Source organism: Typopeltis vanoorti, chromosome 15 (assembly GCF_054136105.1).
Source record: "Typopeltis vanoorti isolate ZY-2024b chromosome 15, IOZ_Tvanoo_1.0, whole genome shotgun sequence".
NCBI lineage: Eukaryota > Metazoa > Arthropoda > Arachnida > Uropygi > Thelyphonidae > Typopeltis > Typopeltis vanoorti.
In genome coordinates this window covers 2,537,998-2,558,743 of record NC_143563.1, presented here as the reverse complement: position 1 = coordinate 2,558,743, position 20,746 = coordinate 2,537,998, and the positions used below count along the sequence as shown (strand labels likewise).

General features: G+C 35.7%; 1 protein-coding gene across 5 annotated transcripts in view; it reads right to left on the bottom strand.

Annotated features, from left to right (window-relative positions):
* Nucleotides 1-787: 787 nt before the first annotated feature.
* The window catches only part of LOC150098311 (stomatin-2-like), a 255,342-nt gene continuing 235,383 nt past the window's right edge, over nt 788-20,746 (bottom strand). For all 5 annotated transcript variants that reach the window (XM_090405441.1, XM_090405443.1, XM_090405440.1 and 2 more), the window contains one exon: nt 788-9,598. In XM_090405441.1, the coding sequence (XP_090261567.1) occupies nt 9,404-9,598 (195 nt within the window). In that variant the 3' untranslated portion in view covers nt 788-9,403. The remainder of the gene's footprint in view (nt 9,599-20,746) is intronic.

Sequence of the window (20,746 nt, the reverse complement as noted above, 5' to 3'; positions counted from 1 at the left end):
TTTATCTTTTCTGATCTAGTATCTATTGGACATTTGAGTGTTTACAAATGTATCCATATGTTGTCTGTGTTTTGCCTCTTTTCAAAGGCATGGTAGTAAGATAGAGAGAAAAAGGCACACGCCTTTCCCCCACTCTCTCTCTCTCTCTGCATGTGGTTTCTTAAATATTTATTCAATCATAAATTCAAATTGAATTTATATTTCTTGTGTGGCCCTGTGTTAACCACTGCAATGCTAGATCAGTAGAAGACAGGTCTAGGTTTAGTTGTAACTACTGGAAGAGCTTTCACTTAACTTTTTCAGTCTGTTCCCAAATATCTTATTTCTTGATATTTGGCACAAACATGTAGCATTTTTCCCCTTAAAGAAATTTTGATTTTTTTAACCCCACCAATCAAAAAAAAAAAAAAAAAAAAAAAAGATTATATACTTTCAGACAATGATTATTAGTTGGGGTTATGAAAACCACATGATTGCGTTTGTCTGCATCATTTATACGTCTACAGAAATGGATCCAACTACCAGTAATGATTAAATGTACAGACCACATCATTTGAAGCCAGGAGATTATTATTTGCAAACATCCCAAAGCAAGAATATCTTAATTACGTCAAGACCGATTACTTCTTAACATTAAATAGTTTTTATAGGTTGGCTGATGCAGACATGTTATTATCTTCACTTCACTTCTTAGATGCGCTTTTGTTTTAATAATTTGTATTGATTATTTAACTTTCATTACAGAAAGCATTAGATAAGTGTAATTTTTGTAACAGAACAAAGCCTGTTAGAAATGAATGCAGTTTTTATTCTTGGATAAAGTACATATATTGACCTTGTAATTAATTCAGGCTTAAGCATTGCACTTAGATGTTTAGACCCAGTAGGACTCATCTGAATAAAAAGATGCTACAAAATCTAATAATATTCAAACTTATTTGTTGGTGCAAATTTATTTACAATTTGATAAGAACAATAGGAACACAGTTAAAATGGCATCCCTTCATCCATGTTTATATAGAGAGGAAATGCACAATAAACATCACCTATTTATTCTCCAAGTAAATGGAAATACAGTTCCTTTGTTTACATAATGGCATGATGCGAGTCCTGACATGAGCAGTAATGGATGTTATAGTTTTCCCTGGATAAAGGTGTTGGCAAGATCTATGATGATGATGATGAATGATTCTGATTCTACTGAAGCTTATTGTCCACACAAAGAAAGGTAGAACAGTTTATAAAGCAGAGACATATATAGTAATAACATTATTATAATAAACAGGCTATTCACCCATAAATGTGCCCACTTGAGCCAAGAAGAATAGATAATATAGCTTTATGTGCAACAATATCTTGGAACTGCATTAAGAAATTTATGTTTAATATTGTGATCATTTTAAGGAGTTGTTACTGCCATAAAAACGAAATTCCCAGTAGCCATGAAAATGAATAGAAAGCAATTTATAAGCATGATCCAGTTAACTGTTTTTTAAGTAAATAATGTAAGATAAGGACTTAGATAGAATCAGATGTGTATATAAACATATAATTGACATTTCTTAAGCATACAAAGGCATGAGAATTTGGGTCAAAGAATACAGTGCAGGTTAGATGAGATTACCTGCAATTAGAGAATTCAATCACCACATCTCTTAATTCGATTTTCTTGCAAAAATCGTAAACATTGATTAAATGGTAATAGCTCTGATCATCTTACTATATGATCAGATCTAGTAAGATGATGTATCTCTGGAGGAACAAACACCTTAATATGTGAATACATTTATATATTTATCTTCATTATAAACTTGCACCAAACTTCCAACAAGTGTAAATTGGTTATCCAAATCGCAGAGGAGTACCTACATGAGTTAACGCTGGTGGAATATTTCTTATGTCCTGTGTAGAAAACTCTTATTGTTTAAAAATAAAAAATATATATAAAAAAAAAACACAACGAAATCTTAAATATATTCCTATTTACATAAAATATTTTGCTGTATATGTTTATATATATATATATATATATATATATATATATATTATGAGTTATAATATACCTTATTTAAGACTGGAATATTTTATATATATATTGAAAACAACACAAATGCCAATCAGATATGATCTTGAAAACATACTGGCCAAATACAATATTAGTATACAGAACAGACTCAACTCACTCAATTTGTGTGAAAGAGAACCAGATGAACTATGAGAAGAGATTAAAGATATAATTAAAATAGAAGCAAAGAGGAATATTTCAACAGTTTGTATGAAGAAGTCTACATAGCTGTCAGAAGATGCCATCAAAACTGCTCAGGAAAGGAGGAACGTGAAGGCCACAGGAAATTTGCAGGAAGTACAGCATTCGAATGCAGAGTTTCAATGACAGGCCAGAAGAGACAAGGAACAATACTTACCAGGAATGCCAATAAATAGAAGACCAAAACAAGAAAGGAAAAACAAGAGATCGTTTCAAAAAGATCAGGGAACTGACAGGGAAGTTTAGTGCCAAGGCGACAATATTGAAAAGGAATCACAAAGGATATCTCACAGAAGCTGCAGACATCAAAGAAAGATAGAAAGAGTATACAGAAGCCCTTTACAGAAAGGACTCCAAAATTACTGAGAAATTGAAGAGAAGGATTATACACAGGATCTAGTACCACTGGAGAGTGAAGTGGGCACTGCACAGCTTTCCAGTAAGAAAGCTGTTGCAGTGCCCATCTGCAAATTTCCTGAGGGAATGGAATACCTATTGAGCTGCTCAAAGACCTGGGAGAAGAAGCAGTTAAAATTTTAACAGCTCTATGTCAACGAATTTGGATCACAAGTACATAGCCTGGGACAAAAATCAGTTTATATACCTCTATTGAAGAAAGGCAATGCAAGAGAGTGCAAAAATTACAAAACTATAGCACTGATTCCTCATGCAAGTATAGTCTTACTTAAGATCATTCAGAAAATACTGGAACCATTCATGAAGAGAGAAATGCCAGATGAACAGGCAGGATTTCGAAAAGGCAGAGGAACAAGAGATCAGATCGGCAACGTGAGATGGATAATAGAGAGAGCACAGGAACATTTAAAGAATGTCTACCTTTGTTTCCCTGACTACAGTAAGGCTTTTGACTCTGTTGATCATGTGAAAATGTGGAATGTGTTAAGAACAATGGGAGTCCCAGAGCATTTCATTATCCTTCTGAAGGATGTATTTTATCTCCGTACTTGTTTAACCTCTACAGCGAATACATTTTTTAAGAATGGCTGGGCTGGAGGAGTCTTCAGTTGAAGAAATATTAATAATTTGAGGTATGCAGATGATACCACCTTGCTAGCAGAATGCAAAGAAGATTTGGAGGAACTTATTATGAAAGTTAAAGAAGAAAGTGCTAAATATGGCCTTAAACTTAACATCAAAAAAAGACAAAAGTTATGGCAACATGTGAACTTAACGATTTTGAAGTAGATGGGGAGAAAATGGAAATAGTGAACAATTTTGTGCTCCTAGGATCCCGAATTGATAGAGATGGGTATTGTACTGAGGAAAGTAATGACAACTTTAAACAAGATCTTTAAAAAAAAAGATGTTAGCCTCACAACAAAAATCAGAATCGTGAAAGCAATGGTATATTACCTATGGTACTGTATGGATGTGAAAGTTGGACTGTGAGAAAGAACGAAAGAAGGAAGATAGATGCATTTGAATTAAGGGTTTGGAGTGACTAAGAATACCATGGACTGCAAAGCAAACCAATAAATCAGTGATAGACAGAATAAAGCCAGACTCCTCCCTCGAACCTATGATCATCAAGCAAAAATTGTCATACTTTGGACATATTATGTGAGCAAATGACAGTCTGGAGAAGATGATGCTTGCTAAAGTTGATGGAAGCAGGAGAAGAGGAAGACCAAGAATTAGATGGGTGGATGGAATTAAAGAAGGAAATTCTGAAAGATATGGCCAGGGACAGATCGAAATGGAGAGCATATGCTCATGGAATCACCAGGAGTCGAAAACGACTTGGTGGAACATAACAACAAAAATATATATACGTAGGCTGTTCAATAAGTAATAAGACTATATTTATACAGAAAACAGATTATCTTTAATCGTCATCATTTACATGGTCTTTTTCGAAGTAACTACCGTGAGACGCGATACATTTGTCCCAACGTTGCATCCACTTCTTAAACACATGTGAAAGTCCATTTTATGAGAGTTCTTTCAAAACCACCTCTGCAGCTTTTACACATGCTTTGTTGCTTTCGAAATGGCGGCCTCTTAGTGGTTTCTTGAGCTGAGGAAACAGCCAGAAATCGCATGGTGCGAGATTAGGACTGTATGGAGTGTGGTAGGATATCTGTGTTGTTCTTCTGCAAAACGTCCACTACACCACCAGCAATATGTGGCCTTGCATTATTGTGGTGCAATAAGAAGCCATTCTTCAGCAACGGACGCTTCCTTTTGACGTGCTTGATGATAATCACTGCTGTGTTGATCATTGTCTCTGTGATGGACGTTGAAGGTCTTCCCTCACGTTCAAGATCTTCCACATTTTGCCTTCCTTCCTTAAAAGTTTTATGCCAGCGAAAAACACTTGCCCTCAACATTGCTTCATCATGGAAAGCTTCGCATATCATGTTAAAAGTGTCCAATGCCAGTTTTTGCAAACGCACACAAAATTTAATCGCATAATGCTGTTCCAAGGACGCTTCCATTTCGAAGACTGGTCACGCCTCGTAGGCGCACTGAAACAAGCTTGCGTTTAGTCACGTGACACTGGCACATTAGCCCATATACGCCATCTATCAACCTCTTTTGTTACTACAGATTTCTTTATTCCACAGAAATTAATATTGTGATGAGTGGTTTCGCCACAGTAAAATTAGTCTTATTACTTATTGAACAGCCCACGTATATACGAACATCATGACCATAATACACACACACATATAATGGTCATGATGTTCCTTATTTAGAACTGGAATATGTTCTTGATGTGTATTCCTACAGGAATATATATATATATATAACAGCTAAATCAGTAGCAGTGTGAGAGAGTTTAATATTTAAAGCCTAATATAACTTATACCAGGTTTCTTAACTGATAAATTTGCATCTCATATGCTAACTGTATTTTGCTTTAGTCTTTTGTGCAATAGTATTGTTCAAAAATATGTAAAGATGATCTTTGAATCTTAAATTATGTATATCATACTGTTATCTCCAGCAAAAAGCTCTTGTCTTAAATGGAATAAAGAATATTATAATTATATATTTTAATCACATATTAATAATCATATAATACTCTGTTAATGAATATGATTACACTAAATACATTTAGTTAACTATCTGAAGAATCTTCAAATAGATTCAAACATTAAATTATCCAATATAAATTTTTTAATATCTTGTGACTACACCTTGTGTTCAAAAAGAAACCGAACTTTTCGAAAATAGAAGAAACTAGTGGCGCCTCCTATTGTATCTTTTTGTTGTCGAAACCGGCAACCTTCATTAGTGTTGTGTCAACAGTTTATGACATTTGTTTCATTAGAAGATGAGTTATAGTGCCGAGAGGGACAGTGTGTTTTGATGAACGGTCGGAAAATGAGTTCAAACAGAGAGCTGCGATTGACTTTTGTGTTAAATTTGGTAAAAGTTTCACTGAAAAATCAGGGGCACACAGTAGTGTCCAGCGCCTGTGTACAAAACTTTAGTTGGCACCCCTATACCCCCCACAATAAAAAAACACTTTATAAAAACGTTATTTTTAATATTTGATGCCAATAAAGTGAGTATTTCATTTTGAATTTTATCTGCTTAAATAGGAGGGCATATTTTTAAAGTCAGGATCATTAGCTACACGTCGCGTGAGTTCTCATATAAAAGGATCAAACTTTTCTAACATCTCAACACATTTTAAAAAATTGCCATTGTTGCGATCGTAAAGTTTATTACTTTTACCACGAAGAGCTAGATTTTGTTTGCCTAAAAACTCTGCTACAAAAATGATTCTTTTTATAACTTCATACCAACGTTTCCTTTCATTATCTAAAACTATTTGTTGCAAATGATCAATACAAGTTTTATTTTTTAAGGATGTAATTAATTCTTTCCATTTTTTTGTAATTGTTCAAATGATTTAAATTTTTCTCATGACGATTCAAGTACATTGCAAGATGTTGCCTATATTCTGCTGATAACAGCAGAATATAGAATAAATTAAAAACTGCAACAGATTTTCTTATATATGTTTAGAGCAAATGCGAGTTTGAACAAGAACAAATTCAAACACGCATCATCCTGTAAACAGTAAACTCGCGCTAGTTCAAGTTTTTACTTGTTTATACTAAACTACTTGTTATAACTAGGATCAGAATAAAATAAGATCTTAAGGCATAATAACAAATAAGTGATTATAAATAATTTGTTTAAGACAAATCTATAAAATATAATTAAAATTTAAACAAAAATGTAATTTATTTTGATATAATTAATGAATAATATTTTTTTAAAGTATTTCCTCCTCGCCCGAAGTCTTTGGCACCTGTGTACGTCATACATATTGCCGGTGCACCCCTGACCAAAATGCATCAAATGCTTCAAAAGCATATGGTGATGAATGCTTATCCCATACTCAAGTTTCCGAGTGGTTTAAGCGATTTCAAAGTGATCGTGAGACACTTGAGGACGACGAAAAGCCGGGCCGTCCAAAAACTGGACTGAGCGAAGTTAACATCCAAAAAGTGCGTGATTTCATCAAAGAAAACCCGAAATCGTCCATGAGATTGATTCTTGATTTGTCCCCCCACAAGTTGACTGCCGACCAAAAAATGTATCAAATTGAACACTGCAAGGATCTCGTTAAAACTACTCGTAAGGACTCAAACTTCCTTGAAACAATCGTTACTAGTGATGAAACGTGATATTTTGAGTATGAACCCGAAGCAGAGTGCTGAGTGGAGACCACCAGAAGAGCGGCATCTGAAAAAAAAGTCGCTTGGAGAAGTCAAAAGTAAAGACAATGTTGATTTGTTATTTGATAATGCCTATGATTCCAAGGGCATTATCCACAAAGAATTCGTTCTGCCTGGTCAAATGGTCAATGGCGAGTTTTATCTCGAAGTTTTGAAGCGATTGATAGCGAGAATTCATCGCGTATGGCATGAATGCTGTGATGCAAGCAGCTGGTCACTTTTGCATGATAATGCACCATCTCATTGTTCGAACATTGTGACAGTTTTTGAGCAAAAACTAAGTTGGTGTGTTGGATCACTCAGCGTATTCACCTGATTTAGCACCCTGTGACTTCTTTATCTTCCCCCAACTTCATTTGCAGATGAAAGGAAAGCGATACGACACCATTAAAAACACTCAAGCGGCAGTAACCACAACCCTCAACAGTATCCCAAAAACTTATATAAAAAACTCATTTAACGAATTAATTGACCATGCCAAACACTATCGAAGCTGAGGGAGAGTATATTGATTGAAATAAATGATTTGAATAATTATAATTGGCCTGTGTTTTATTTTTTTATCAAAGTTTGGTTTCTTTTTGGACAGAGGGTGTAAAACCCAATAAATCTTTACAGTAATTTATATCATAAATAGTTTCATTACTCAGTTGCTAGTTAAAGTCTTTACATGGGGTTGAACAGAAAATATTTAAAATGAGATTCTGAAGTCTATCCACTGATATAATTAATAACTAACAAATTGTAATGTAGTTGAAAATATGTTTGGGGTTTTTTAATTTTTTTTGTAGATGGTTTTATAAATTCATTTCTGTTTTTAGTGATTTTGTATGAAATCAGAGTATTAATAAGCATCAGGCACATATTATATATTTGTAAAGTGTGACACTTTTCATAATATACACTTTTAAATAGAAAATAAGAGCAGAAATGAATTTCATTAATAAACATAAAAATATAAAAAGCAGAACAATAATAAAAAAAATCTTTCATGTTATCACCTTGAAGATATACTAGTCAGAGTTCTTGCTTTTGTGTGTGCATGTGTGTGGGCAGGGAGGGGAAGTAAATGCAAGGAAAGAAAGTAGATAGTTCACATGCGTTATCTTAAATGTGATAACTTTTAAGACACGTTTAGAATTAATGTTTCTGCTGCTTATCTGAATATTAATAATGTTTCTATTTGGTTTTTATTATTGAATAAGAAGCTGATGGTTTTAAATCTGGATTCCAAATTTTCATTACAAAAATCTTTAGATTTTCACAATGAGGAAAAATGTAGTACAGCTCATTTTTTCATTACCTTCACCATTACTTTCATTACTTTTTCATTTTGCAGCAGTATATATATATATATATATATATATATATATAACAAATACAGTGTATGTTCTTTTTCTTATGTTGAGGATTGACTAAACATGTTCATAAAAGTTTAAAAATTTTAATAAATAAAAGTTTAAAAACTGCTTACAATTTTTTTTAGTTATACTATCTTTTTAAGACTGCAAAATGTTACTTGAAAATCTAAAATGTGTTTTAATTATTATAAAATATAAAACATCTTTCTCTTTTAAATAGTGTAATGTTAGTGAAATTCTGGAGGGTAAAATTTTATTTCTGTTTCAGAAATATTTAAATTCAATTGATCAGATCCAGATAGAACATAAACACTTTAATAAAGCATGTCAACCAAAAATAAAACTAAACTCAAATAAAACTGCCTTTCTTATGAATTATTTTGATAGATTGATTAGTGACATGATGAAAAGAGAGGAAATCCTCCAAACAAAAAAAAAAATCCTCTAAAAAAAAAAAAAGAATAACAAAAAATAATTTGTACTGCTAATTTGATAGTTTGAGACAGTTCTAGTAAAAAAGCTAAATATGCAGAGATTGCAAACCAAGTAAGGAAATGTCTGCAATCTATGTTCACAAAATTATTTAAAAAGGAAACATTTCTACAAGCAAGTGTTAAAAAATCTGAAAGATAATTAGTGTTTATAAAAGTCCAAACATTAAAATATTTATGATGGAATGCAATTAAATACATTTTTGTCAAGTTCGTCCATCTCTACACCTAATTAACATCCTTTCTCATGTAATGGTTGGTGAGTTTTATGTGCTATACCCAATTTTGAATGTGAACATGACTTTGTGAAATACACACAGTATCCCAAACATGTTAAAATTTTATAACAACAAAATTAGAAGCATCAAAATCACAATGCTGTCTCTGCTAATAAGGTGCTGCTTTCTTTGTATTTGTTCAAATTGCATATTTAACTTCTGACTCACTTGATTAATGAGCCAAGTTGTGCTTTTGTCATCAATTTTTTTCTAATGAAATACCACTACCAGAACACACACCCAAAGTTTGTTTCGTCTTATCTTCAGATATGTATTTGACATGTCACTATTCACCTTTTTTGCCTAACCCTCTAAACAGCTCCATTGGGATGGGAAATACTATAGTAGAATTCTTTTCTGCGGCAATGGAACTTAAGGTTTGCAGATATCTTAGCTGAAGAGCTGCTGGGGAGTCTGCAATTACCTCAGCTGCCTCTTTTAGTGCACGGGATGCTCTCTGTTCACCCTCAGCAGCTATTACCTGAAAATTAATGAAAATGTATTAGTGAGGGAAAGGGATTAAAACACATTAGCATAAATACCGGAACAGATAGCTCATAATACAAAAGCACCTCTGTTTGAAGTTGATGCTGTAACCATTCCAAAATTTTAAGTTAAAATGTATATTTCAAGAGAGAAAATAGACTAACCAAAGTGAAATAAGAAGTTTTATCTTAACTGAGCAAAGCGAGAACATCTCACCCCATTTTCCATTTTGCATTAGGTTCGATTGCCTGTCATGGCCAAGTAACTGATCTTGGAAACCTGCTTTAGAGAGGCTAGCTAATCCCATATGTACTGTCTGTTATGTGTTCAAATGGTGTTTCCATCTGGCCAGTTGTTTTATTATTATTATTATTCAGTCTTCCATAGAGTCAAAAAGACTCATCGTGGAAGTCTTTCTGAGGAAACACAAAGTCTATCATTCCATTCCTTGAACTTACTGACCATTCTTGCTCTCACCACTATCAGGCAATGCATTCCATAGTTCAACCATCCTCCATGCAAAGAAAGCACTCCTCACCCTTGCTATTGCTCACAGCTTCCTTTTGTAACTTCCAGGGATGGCCCTTGTCGTTGCTCCTTCCTGCTGTTCCACCAAGCAAAAGAACTCCCCAATGTGAACCCTGTAACTACCTCTCAACAGTTAAAAGTCTCAATCATATCACCTCCCCTTCTTCTATCTACCAAACTTTGCAGTCCACATTCCCTCAGCCGATCCTCAAAACTAACACTGTACAGTCCCTGAAACCATCTTTGTTATCTCCCTCTGTACCTTTTCTACAGTTCATTTATCCCCTTCAAATCCTGGGGACCTAATTTGAGAACAATAGTCTAAGTGTGGTCTGTTCAGGGTCTTATACAACGGAATGATAACTCTTATCTCTGCAGGTCAGTGTCCTTCTCAGTATCGCAGAAATCCTCTGGGTTACCTTCACCACCTTTGCAATATGTTCTCTGAATTTTCCAGATCTCTTATCTCCCCTACTTTCTCCCATACAGCACCTCCAACTGAGTATGTAGTCTCCTATTGATGTATCTCAAACTTCAAGACTTTATTTTTTTCTGCATTAAACTGACATCCCCATTCATTTGTCCATCTGTCTAGTTTATTCAAATTCTCTTGCAGGACTACCACATCTGCACTAGTGCTAATAACTCTTCCCAGCTTCAAATCATCTGCAAACAACTGAATATCCCCCCTGCAATCTAGTGACAATGTCATTGCTATAAAGAATAAACAATATAGGACCCAGTACTGAGCACTGTAGGATTCCACTTGTAACCTTCTGCCGACTTGATATTATCCCACCATACACAACTCTTTGATACCTATCAGACAGCTAGTCCTGAATCCGGTTGACTAACTGGACATCTAAACTCATGTGCTGCAACTTAAATATCAGCTTATCATGTGACATCCTGTCAAATGCCTTTCCCTCATCAACAGCTCTTGTCACTTTATTATAAAAGGCAATCATATTACTAAAGCACCCCTCAACAAATACATGTTGACTCTCACAGATAACATTACCCTCATCTGCCCAATGTTGTATATGGTCTCTCACTAATTTCTACAAAACAACTACTGATGAAACACAAACTGGCCTATAATTAGACACTTCCAGTCTGCTACTGCCCTTATGTAATGGCACTACCTTATCTTCCTTCCATTCCTTGGGTACCTTTCCCATAGAATTTTCATTGATTTCCCTATTTCCATAGATTTTCCAAACTTTCATTGAAAACCCAGGTCAACGGAGCTGTCAGTTCTTCAGCACATTCTCTCAAAACTTGTGGTTAAATACCGTCCAGTCCCACAGCATTACTGACATCCAGGGTACTCAGTATTTGGAACACACTCTCCTGTTGCACCTCTAAACCTCAAACCTGCCCTATCCCTCTAGTATTAAAACTTACCCCCCAGGATGAAATAGTTGAATAAAGTGTTCATTGAACATCTCAACAATGTCATCTGCATCAGTCACTCTATTCCCATTTTCATCCCACAATGTCATTCTACCACAATCATTTCTCCTCCTACAGATCACATAGCTAAAAAATTCCCTAGGATTTTCTTTGGATCTTGGGGCCAATCTCTTCTCCTATTTCAGTTTTGCCTTCCTTACCATACCAGTCACTCTCCTGGCCTGAGTCTTATATTCTTCATGTAGGATGAAAAATTTGAATTTCTGGGAGGGAAAAATTTTCCGCCTTCATATGAGATCAGCTAACCTACCTTCAGCTGAGAAGTCCTCATAAAAGTCACATCCCAGACAGAATTCAAACCCATTTTTTTTTAAACGAAAGAGCATTGTAAATACTGAACAAGTTACAGAGCCACTATAAGTGAAACATACAGTATATAATTTAAACGCTAAGTGCTTCATTTATAGGGCAAGACAGGATATTTAGTGGGGTGTTGCTACAGACCCAGGAGCACAGAGGGTGAGACCAGGAAATGTTTAGACAGTTGAGTTTGGCAAGTGCAAGAAGAATGATTGTTATGGGAGATTTTAACTACAGCAGTATAAATTGGGGAGAGGAAGATGCATGTAGCAATAAGGGAATGGAATTTCTGGAATTCTTGAGGGACAAATGTCTTAGGCAACATGTAATAGAGGGAACAAGAGGTTCGAGAGTTTTGGATTTGGTTATAGCATCAGAAGAATTGATAATAACTGAGATGACATCTCTCCCACCAGTTGGAGAGAGTGACCATATGGTTTTGACTTGGAAAATGAATAGACATGCAGGTGTATCAAAGAGACGGGAATGTATGTGGAATTATAAGGCAGGTGATTATAATTATCTCAGATGTCAAATTTGGAAAGTTTTATGAAGGGAGGAATTGGAAGGCCGGGATATCATTAGTGCTTAGGAAATTGTGAAGGAATATTTGTTAGCAGTAATAGTAAGCTATATTCCACGAGAGAAGAGGTCACAATTTGGAGTAAAGTGGATGACAAACAATTATCAAACAGGCACTGCATGCGAAAGAGAGGCTATGGAAGAGAGATATAAGGAGACAGATGAAGAGAAGATGCATAAGGAATATAAGACACAGGCCAGAAGAATGACTAGTATGGTAAGGAAAACAAAACTTGAATATGAGAGAAGATTAGCCCTAAGATCCAAAGAAAATTCTAGGGAATTTTTTAGATATGTGGCCAGTAGGAGGAGAAATGACTGTGGAAGAATGATATTGTGGGATAAAAATGGGAATAGAGTGACTGATGCAGAGAACATAGTGGAATTGTTCAATGAACACTTTATTGGAGTATTTCATCCTGGAAGAGTCAGTTTTAATGCTAGAGGGATAGGGCAGGTTTGACGTTTAGAGGTACAGGAGTAGAGTGTGTTTCAAATACTGGGTACTCTCGATGTCAGTAAAGCTGTGGGACTGGATGGCATTTCACCACGAGTTTTGAGAAAATGTGCTAGGGAACTGACAGTGCCTTTGACCTGGCTTTTCAATGAAAGTCTTGCTGCGGGAAAGGTGTCCATGGAATGGAATGGAAGGAAAGTAAGATAGTGCCATTGCATAAGGGCGGTAGCAGAGTGTCTAATTATAGGCCAGTTTGTGTGTCATCAGTAGTTAGTAAGATCTTGGAGAAAGTAATGAAGGACCGTATATAGGATTGGGGAGATGAGGGTAATGTTATCTGTGAGAGTCAACATGGATTTGTGAAGGGGCGCTCTTGTTTTAGCAATATGCTAGTCTTTTATGATATAGTTACAAGAGCATTAGATGAGGGAAAGGCATATACTGCCATTTTCTTAGACTTGTGAATAGAATAGAATTTAGAAATGTGAATTGAAGAGATTGGTCAATAGGAGGAAAATAGTTGATATGATAAAAACACTTATGTTAGTGAGATTTTATTGAATTAATCCAGAGGATTATAAAAAGAGTAGAAGGATAAAGAGGAAAAACCAGAGTCCCTCTCTGGAAGTTATGTGTAAGAGTGTGGTGAAGAGGGGTGTGAGGAGTAGATTTTTTAACATGGAGAATTATCAGTGAATGGAATGCATTAGCAGAATGTGTTGTTAATGCAAGGAGCGTTGAGAATTTCAAGATCTGGTATGATAAATGTTGTCAGTTGAATGAACCTCAACATTGCAATTATCCTCTGAGTTGTATTTACAACTTTTGCTATGTGACCTTTGAACTTTAAATTCCTATCCACCAATATGCAAGATCCCTTGCCTCTTCAGTTTCTTGTACCATACCCCCTGTAATATAATACGTCACTGGAACTCTAATCACACCAAAGTGTATAACTTTACACTTACTAACATTAAACTGACAGGCATTTTCATTTGCCCAAATTTCCAGTCTATTCAAATAATTTTTTTATGTTGTTCCCATTATTTGTGAACCTATAGTACATTTTGTACCTTGAGTGGGCTACCAAAGGCCTTTGAAAAATCCATGTATACCACTGTATTGCATTTCCTTTATTCAGTGAATTTGTCACTTTTTTTGTAGTACATAAGCAGATCACTAAAATCTGACCTCTCCCTCTTAACAAGCCCATGCTGAATCATTATAGGGAATATCATTATTATCAACCCAACTTCTCAACATCTTACACATAACCCCCAGGCACATAGACTGACATATAATGTATAGTCTTATTCTTATCCCCTCTTTTGTGAAGTGGAACAAGTTTACCCTCTTTCCACTCTTTAGGCTTGCTCTGTTGCATGAGTCATGTTAAGCAGGTATGTTGCGGGTGCCATTAACTCTCTGGAGCATCCCTTCAAGACGTACAACACAATGACATGTTATCAAATCTTACTGCCTTATTAACACCAAGTTTATATAATTCCTCACATACTTCCTGTTGACTCGCTATCAGTCCTCTTCTACATTAAAGCTCCTTAATGACTTTCCATGTATGAGAATGAAATATCCTGATAAACTGCTCTTTGAAAGCATACCTAAACTATAAGAAGTTACCCAATCTACCATTATTATCCTTCCATAATTATTCTTTCTTCTGCCTGTCATATCGAAAGTGCTCTCTAGGATCTTTCTTGGTTTGACTGGCTAATTTCTACTAATATTGCACTTTTGCTGTCCTGTCATTACAAATCCAGGTTACAATAACTAAGGTAATAACTAAGTTACAATGTAACTTAGTTATTACCTTTCAACTTTTCATTTCAAAGGAAATGGCTACACGATGATTTTCTGGATTTCGCAAAGGCATTTGACAAAATATCATCTGGAACTTGGTTACACAAATTAGAACAAATGGGGATTAATATGACACTGGTTAAGTGGATAAGAGGGTGATTGCTGGACAGATATCAAAAATTGGTATATGGAGAGGCAGAATCGAGGTGAAAACAGGTGACTAGTGGTGTGCACTAAGGTTCAGTGCTGGGACCACTGCTGTTTAATTTCTACATAAATGATATAGGAAATGACCTGAAAGGAAATATTTAGTTGTTTGCTGATGATGCAAAATTAGGTAGAGTAATAGTTAACCAAGGTGATGTGGAGAACTTGTAGGACAATTTAAATAAGCTTTCAGTTTAAATGGGCAAAAGTTAATGGGTGTCAGTTTAATGTCAAGAAATGTAAACTTATGCATTTTGGGATAAATAGATTACAGGCCTTGTATCACATTGATGGCACTATACTCCAGGAAATAGATGAAGCTAGAGATTTAGGGGTGATGGTATAAGAGAGAGTTAAAGTTTAGAGGACATATTGCTAAGGTAGCCCATAAGATTACTTGGCTATTGAACATATTAACAAGTAAAGATAAGGAAGTTGTTATTCCTCTTTATAATGTCTTAATATGCCCACATCTGGATTGGATTACTATGCTCAAGTCTGGTCTGCTGGGTTTCTTGGGGATGAGGAAGTGGTGGAGAGGATTCAGAGGTGAGTGACCAAGATGGTGTGTGGCCTGTGGAATGTTCCCTATGAGGATAGATTGATGGTATGTAGATTGCAGAAGTAGAAATTGGTTGATAGGAGAAAAAGAGAAGATATGATAGAAACATTTAAGTTGCCTAAAGGGTTTAATAGGACAGATGCTGGGGAAATGTTTTGACACTCGGCTACAGGGACCGGAACAAGGGGGTCATCCCCCTTGTTCCGGTCAAAAATGGTCATCCCCCTTGGAGCACGTGGCGGTGAATTTGAGCTGTGCAGAAGAAAGTGATTTTTAATCGGTGAATAGTCCGTTTTTTTCCCGTTTTTATACGTTTTTGAGTGCTGAATTGTTTCTCTGAATACGAGTGTACTTCAGTGGTTGTTTTTCGGAAGTTAGTTGCTGTCGCGATATAATATATGTTGGTACCGTCAGAATCGAACGCGTAACGGTGGAAGACAAAACGAAGCTAAGTTACTTTGTATTTAGTTATATTTCATTTTATTTAATTATATTAGTACTTAAATGTTCTGATGTTTGTACTTTTTTCCCCTCTTATTTATTAATTGAATAATTATTAAGGATTACGCTACTCGGCAGTAAGGAATGATGGTGGATTCAGCAGCAGTCGCAAGTGACGTAACGCCAAGTCCTCCGCCATTTAAGAACTCGATTATTAGCAATATCATAAGGGACTTTGTGGCATGCAGTACTTGCGGCATGTATGCTTCTAAGGAATTACATATGTGGTTTGTTAAAGAGAGTGGAGAGCGTATGTGCGCAAAATGCAGGCAGTTGGAGGAAATAACTACATTAGATATATCGATATCCGACTTTGTTGCTCCAGGAACGGAGAATGAATGTAAGAAGACGAGTAGTATGATAGGAGAGAATGAGAAAATAATGGTTGATAGTGTGGAAGGTGTGAGTGACTGTGGAAGTTTAGGAGATGGTTTTGTTTGGGAGAGTGAATTTAGATTAAGAGTGACTGACCTGCAGCGGGAGATAGATGAGTTGAAAGAGGAGGTGGAATGTCTAGTGAATGAGAGCAGAAGTATGAAAGATAAGATTAGGAGAATGGAAGAGATGAATGCAAGGCGAATCAGAGTAGGAGAGAGAGAGAATTTAAGGAGTATGAGTGAGAGGTATGGGGGTGCTAGAAGAGGAGAGATTGGAAACAGTAGAAGAGAAGGAATGAGAGAGAGGTATGGGAATGCTAGCAGACGAGAGGATGAAAACAGTAGGAGAGACGGAATGAGAGAGAGATATGGAAGTGCTAGAAGAGGAGAGAATGGAAACGGTAGGAGAGATGGAATGAGAGAGAGGTATGGGAATGCTAGAAGACGAGCGGATGGAAACAGTAGTAGGAGAGACAGAATGAGAGAAGGATATGGAAGTGCTAGAAGTGGAGAAAATGGAAACAGTAGGAGAGAGGGAATGAGAGAGATGTATGGGAGTGCTAGAAGAGGAGAGAATGGAAACAGTAGAAGAGAGAGGTATGGGAATGAAAGAAGAGAGAATGGAAACAATAGGAGCGATGGAATGGTAAGAGGTATAATGTATGGTGACTCAATGATCCGTGGTGTTCAGGATAGGATGCATGAGGAGTGTTTGCCAGGAGGAACAATAGAAAGGGTGGCTATGGCAATTAAGAGAAGTGAAAGGGTGGATGAGATGATTGTGATGGTAGGAACGAATGACTTGAGTGGTAATGTAAGTCGGGCAGCGAGAGATATGAGATTTTTGCTTGAGACTGTACGGAAGAAGACAGAGAGAGGAAAAATAGTGTGCGTGTTGCCTAGGTATGATAATGATGAGCTGAGCAGAAGAGCGGTGATATTGAATGGCATAATAGCGAGAATGTGTGACAAGAGAGGACTGGTATATGTGGATGCTTGGAGTGCGTTTGAGGAAAGAGAGGAGTTGTTTGCGAGAGACCGTTTGCATTTGAATGAGGAAGGACGTAGGCATCTGGAGAGATTGCTGTTCTGAACGAGTCAGTGTGTCCCAGGGAGGATGATAGCAGGGGTGGCCTCTTGTGGGAATGGATACTTGGGAGAAGGGAGACAATGTCAGGTAAGACTGAGCCCAGTGGAGTCTAGAAGGGATAATGCTGGGTATAGAAACAATGGCATTTATATGCTGTATACTAATGCCAGGAGTATCCGGAATAAGGGAGAGGAATTGGTGGCGCAGATAGCATCAGCCTGGCCAAAAATTATTGCGATCACTGAGACATGGTTGACAGAAGGAGATATAAAAACAGGAATAGAAGTCACTGGGTATAGCATTTTTCGCCAGGATAGGAGGGGAAAGCGTGGTGGTGGGGTGCTGCTTATGATAAGTGATGACCTATGTCCTCTAAGAGTGGAGAATTTAGAAGGTAGTGAGACAAATGATTTTGAGAGCGTATGGTGTGAGGTAGAGGTAGGCAAGACAGGATATTTAGTGGGGTGTTGCTACAGACCCAGGAGCACAGAGGATGGGGACCAGGAGATGTTTAGACAGCTAAGTTTGGCAAGTGCAAGAAGAATGATTGTTATGGGAGATTTTAACTTCAGTAGTATAAATTGGAGAGAGGAAGATGCATGTAACAATAGGGGAATGGAATTTCTAGAATTCTTGAGGGACAAATGTCTTAGGCAACATGTAACAGAGGGAACAAGAGGTTCAAAAATTTTGGATTTGGTTATAGCATCAGAAGAGTTGATAATAACTGAGTTGACGTCTCTCCCAACAGTTGGAGAGAGTGACCATATGGTTTTGACTTGGAAAATGAATAGACATGCAGGAGTATCAAAGAGATGGGAACTTATGTGGAATTATAAGGCAGGTGATTATAATAGTCTTAGACGTCAACTTCGGGAAGTTTCATGGAGGGAGGAATTGGAAGGCCGGGATATCACCAGTGCGTGGGAAATTGTGAAAGAATATTTGTTATCAGCAATGGTAAGTTTGTTAAATTGTGAATGAAGCTATGTTATGTAATTTATTTTTTTTCATTCACATTTAACATTGCTTATTAAATATTAATCATGACTTATATAAAATTATTTATTATTCCTTAATTGAGAATTACTAAATAAATATTTAATTAAAACCTGACCTATTATTAGTTTATAAAATAATAAAATGTATAGAATTTTGTATAACCAAATATATATGGTGTAACGTAAAGTGTTATTTTATATTTAACTGTATACGTAATCAATAAGTTGAAGAAGTAGCTTAAATATTCTGTTGTTCTTATTTGAGAAATATTTAATGTTATGTAATCACTCATGTAGTAGTAGTAATAGACCATACATTGCATTAGCGAAATGTTTACGTTTAGTCTGTTGTCATGGACACGCACGCGTAAACAACCACGAGTAGAGAAGAGCGTGGCGTTCGAACGGTAAGGTGGGAGTGAAGGTCATGGATAAAAGAGAAGAGTGAAGGAAGGTCATAGATAGATAAGACAGGGAGGAAGAGAGAATTATTATTAAGCGAGGGAGGAGAGAGTTTTGCGGAACCAGTAGGAAAGTAGCGTACAAGTAAAGAAGTAAAAGAAGATTATAAAATCCTTAGGGCAGAAATTTATGAGTATAGTGTTCGGAAGTGAACCTATAAGTAGTGAAACATAAAGTTTAATGTTATAAGCGTAATCTGCTGTCGTTATGAAGAAAGGTTAATGTCGTAATCAGATAAAAAGGAAACTGGACAGTCAATGCGAAAATTCTGATTAGTTCCAGTTAATCTGGATTACGATTTAATTCTATGTTGCCCTAGGAAAGAGTTATATTGATTACTTGGAGAAAAGTGAACAAGAAAAGATATCAGTACCTAATTACTGTTGTTTGGAATAGTGAAGTGCGACTAACAATAGTACAGTTTAAACTGTGGAGAATTTTTATTATGTGTGTTCCGCTAACGTTAATTAAGTTAGTTCATAAGTGCTCTCTCAATAAATTGATGTATTGAAGAATCTGTCTGGTAAGAGTAGTTGTATAAGTTTGTCTAATTTAGCATTAACTGTGATATATTTCCGATGCTCAAGGTCCGGAATATATTTGCTTGGAATATTGCTTACGTGGTTTATTGCCTGCTGTGAATATAAACATTGAGCTGATAGATTTGTGAAGACTGATTAAATGTGAAGTTGTTATATTAACTTGAGATAAGAAGATTTGTGTTTTGAGACTGAGAATTGTATATGATAGTTAGAACTTTGATTTGGCGTGAGTGACCTAAGAAGATATGTTAAGTTTATTGTGTAGTTCCAATTTAAAATAGATTTCTTGTATTTGTTAGCCATATCATATATTAAATGTTTTATTTTGTTGATCTAAATATTGTGTTTGCCTGAATTCCTTATTATTGCACCGTTCATAAATATTCGAATCTAGCGGGAACCCCAAGTAAAAATGATAATAAATAATTCGGCCTAATGAGATGACTGCTAACCTAATTTAGAATTGATCCTACTATTTATATAGACTAATCTAAGAATAGGGTGGCGCAGTATAAATATAAATTTCCCTACTTTTGGATCGGTGATCACTTCGCAATTGGTTATTTTAATTATAAAAGTGACTTGAATCTAGATGGTAATTTAGAACACGACAGAAAAGGTCGCCACGACAAATGGCGCAGTCGACAGGATGTGATTTAATCGATAGTAATTAAATTTAACAACTATAAGTTAAGAAATTGAATTTAAGTTTTAGTAATAATAATTGTAGAATTACTCCCTGAAATTTTAGAAAGTGAAATAATTAAATCACAGTGAACTGGTTATAATTTGGACTCAGGCAAAGATAAAAGTTAATTTTAAAGTAAAAAGATTGAATTAATTGAGATAGTAATTTATTAATCACTATGGCTGTCACATCAAGCTCTGAAATGAATGACAGTGAATTCTTTCGTACGGTAAACCCGCAACAGGTTTTTCCCCAATATTCAGGTGAAGAATCAGATGATGTACTATTTTTCTTTACCTATGTTGAAAAACTTAGAGAAATTGCAGGTTGGACTGATTTTCAATTGCTAGTTCTGATTAGAAGTAAATTGGTAGGTAAAGCAAAAACATTTTTGCATTCTTCTCCAATACTTCGAGAAACTTTTGAGTATTCCAAATTTAAAGACACCTTATTGTCTCAATTTTGTAAACTTAGAAGTGTAGGTCCTAACTTATGGAAATTGCAGAAAATTGTTCAAAAGGATAAAGAGACTGTTACTGATTTTCACAATCG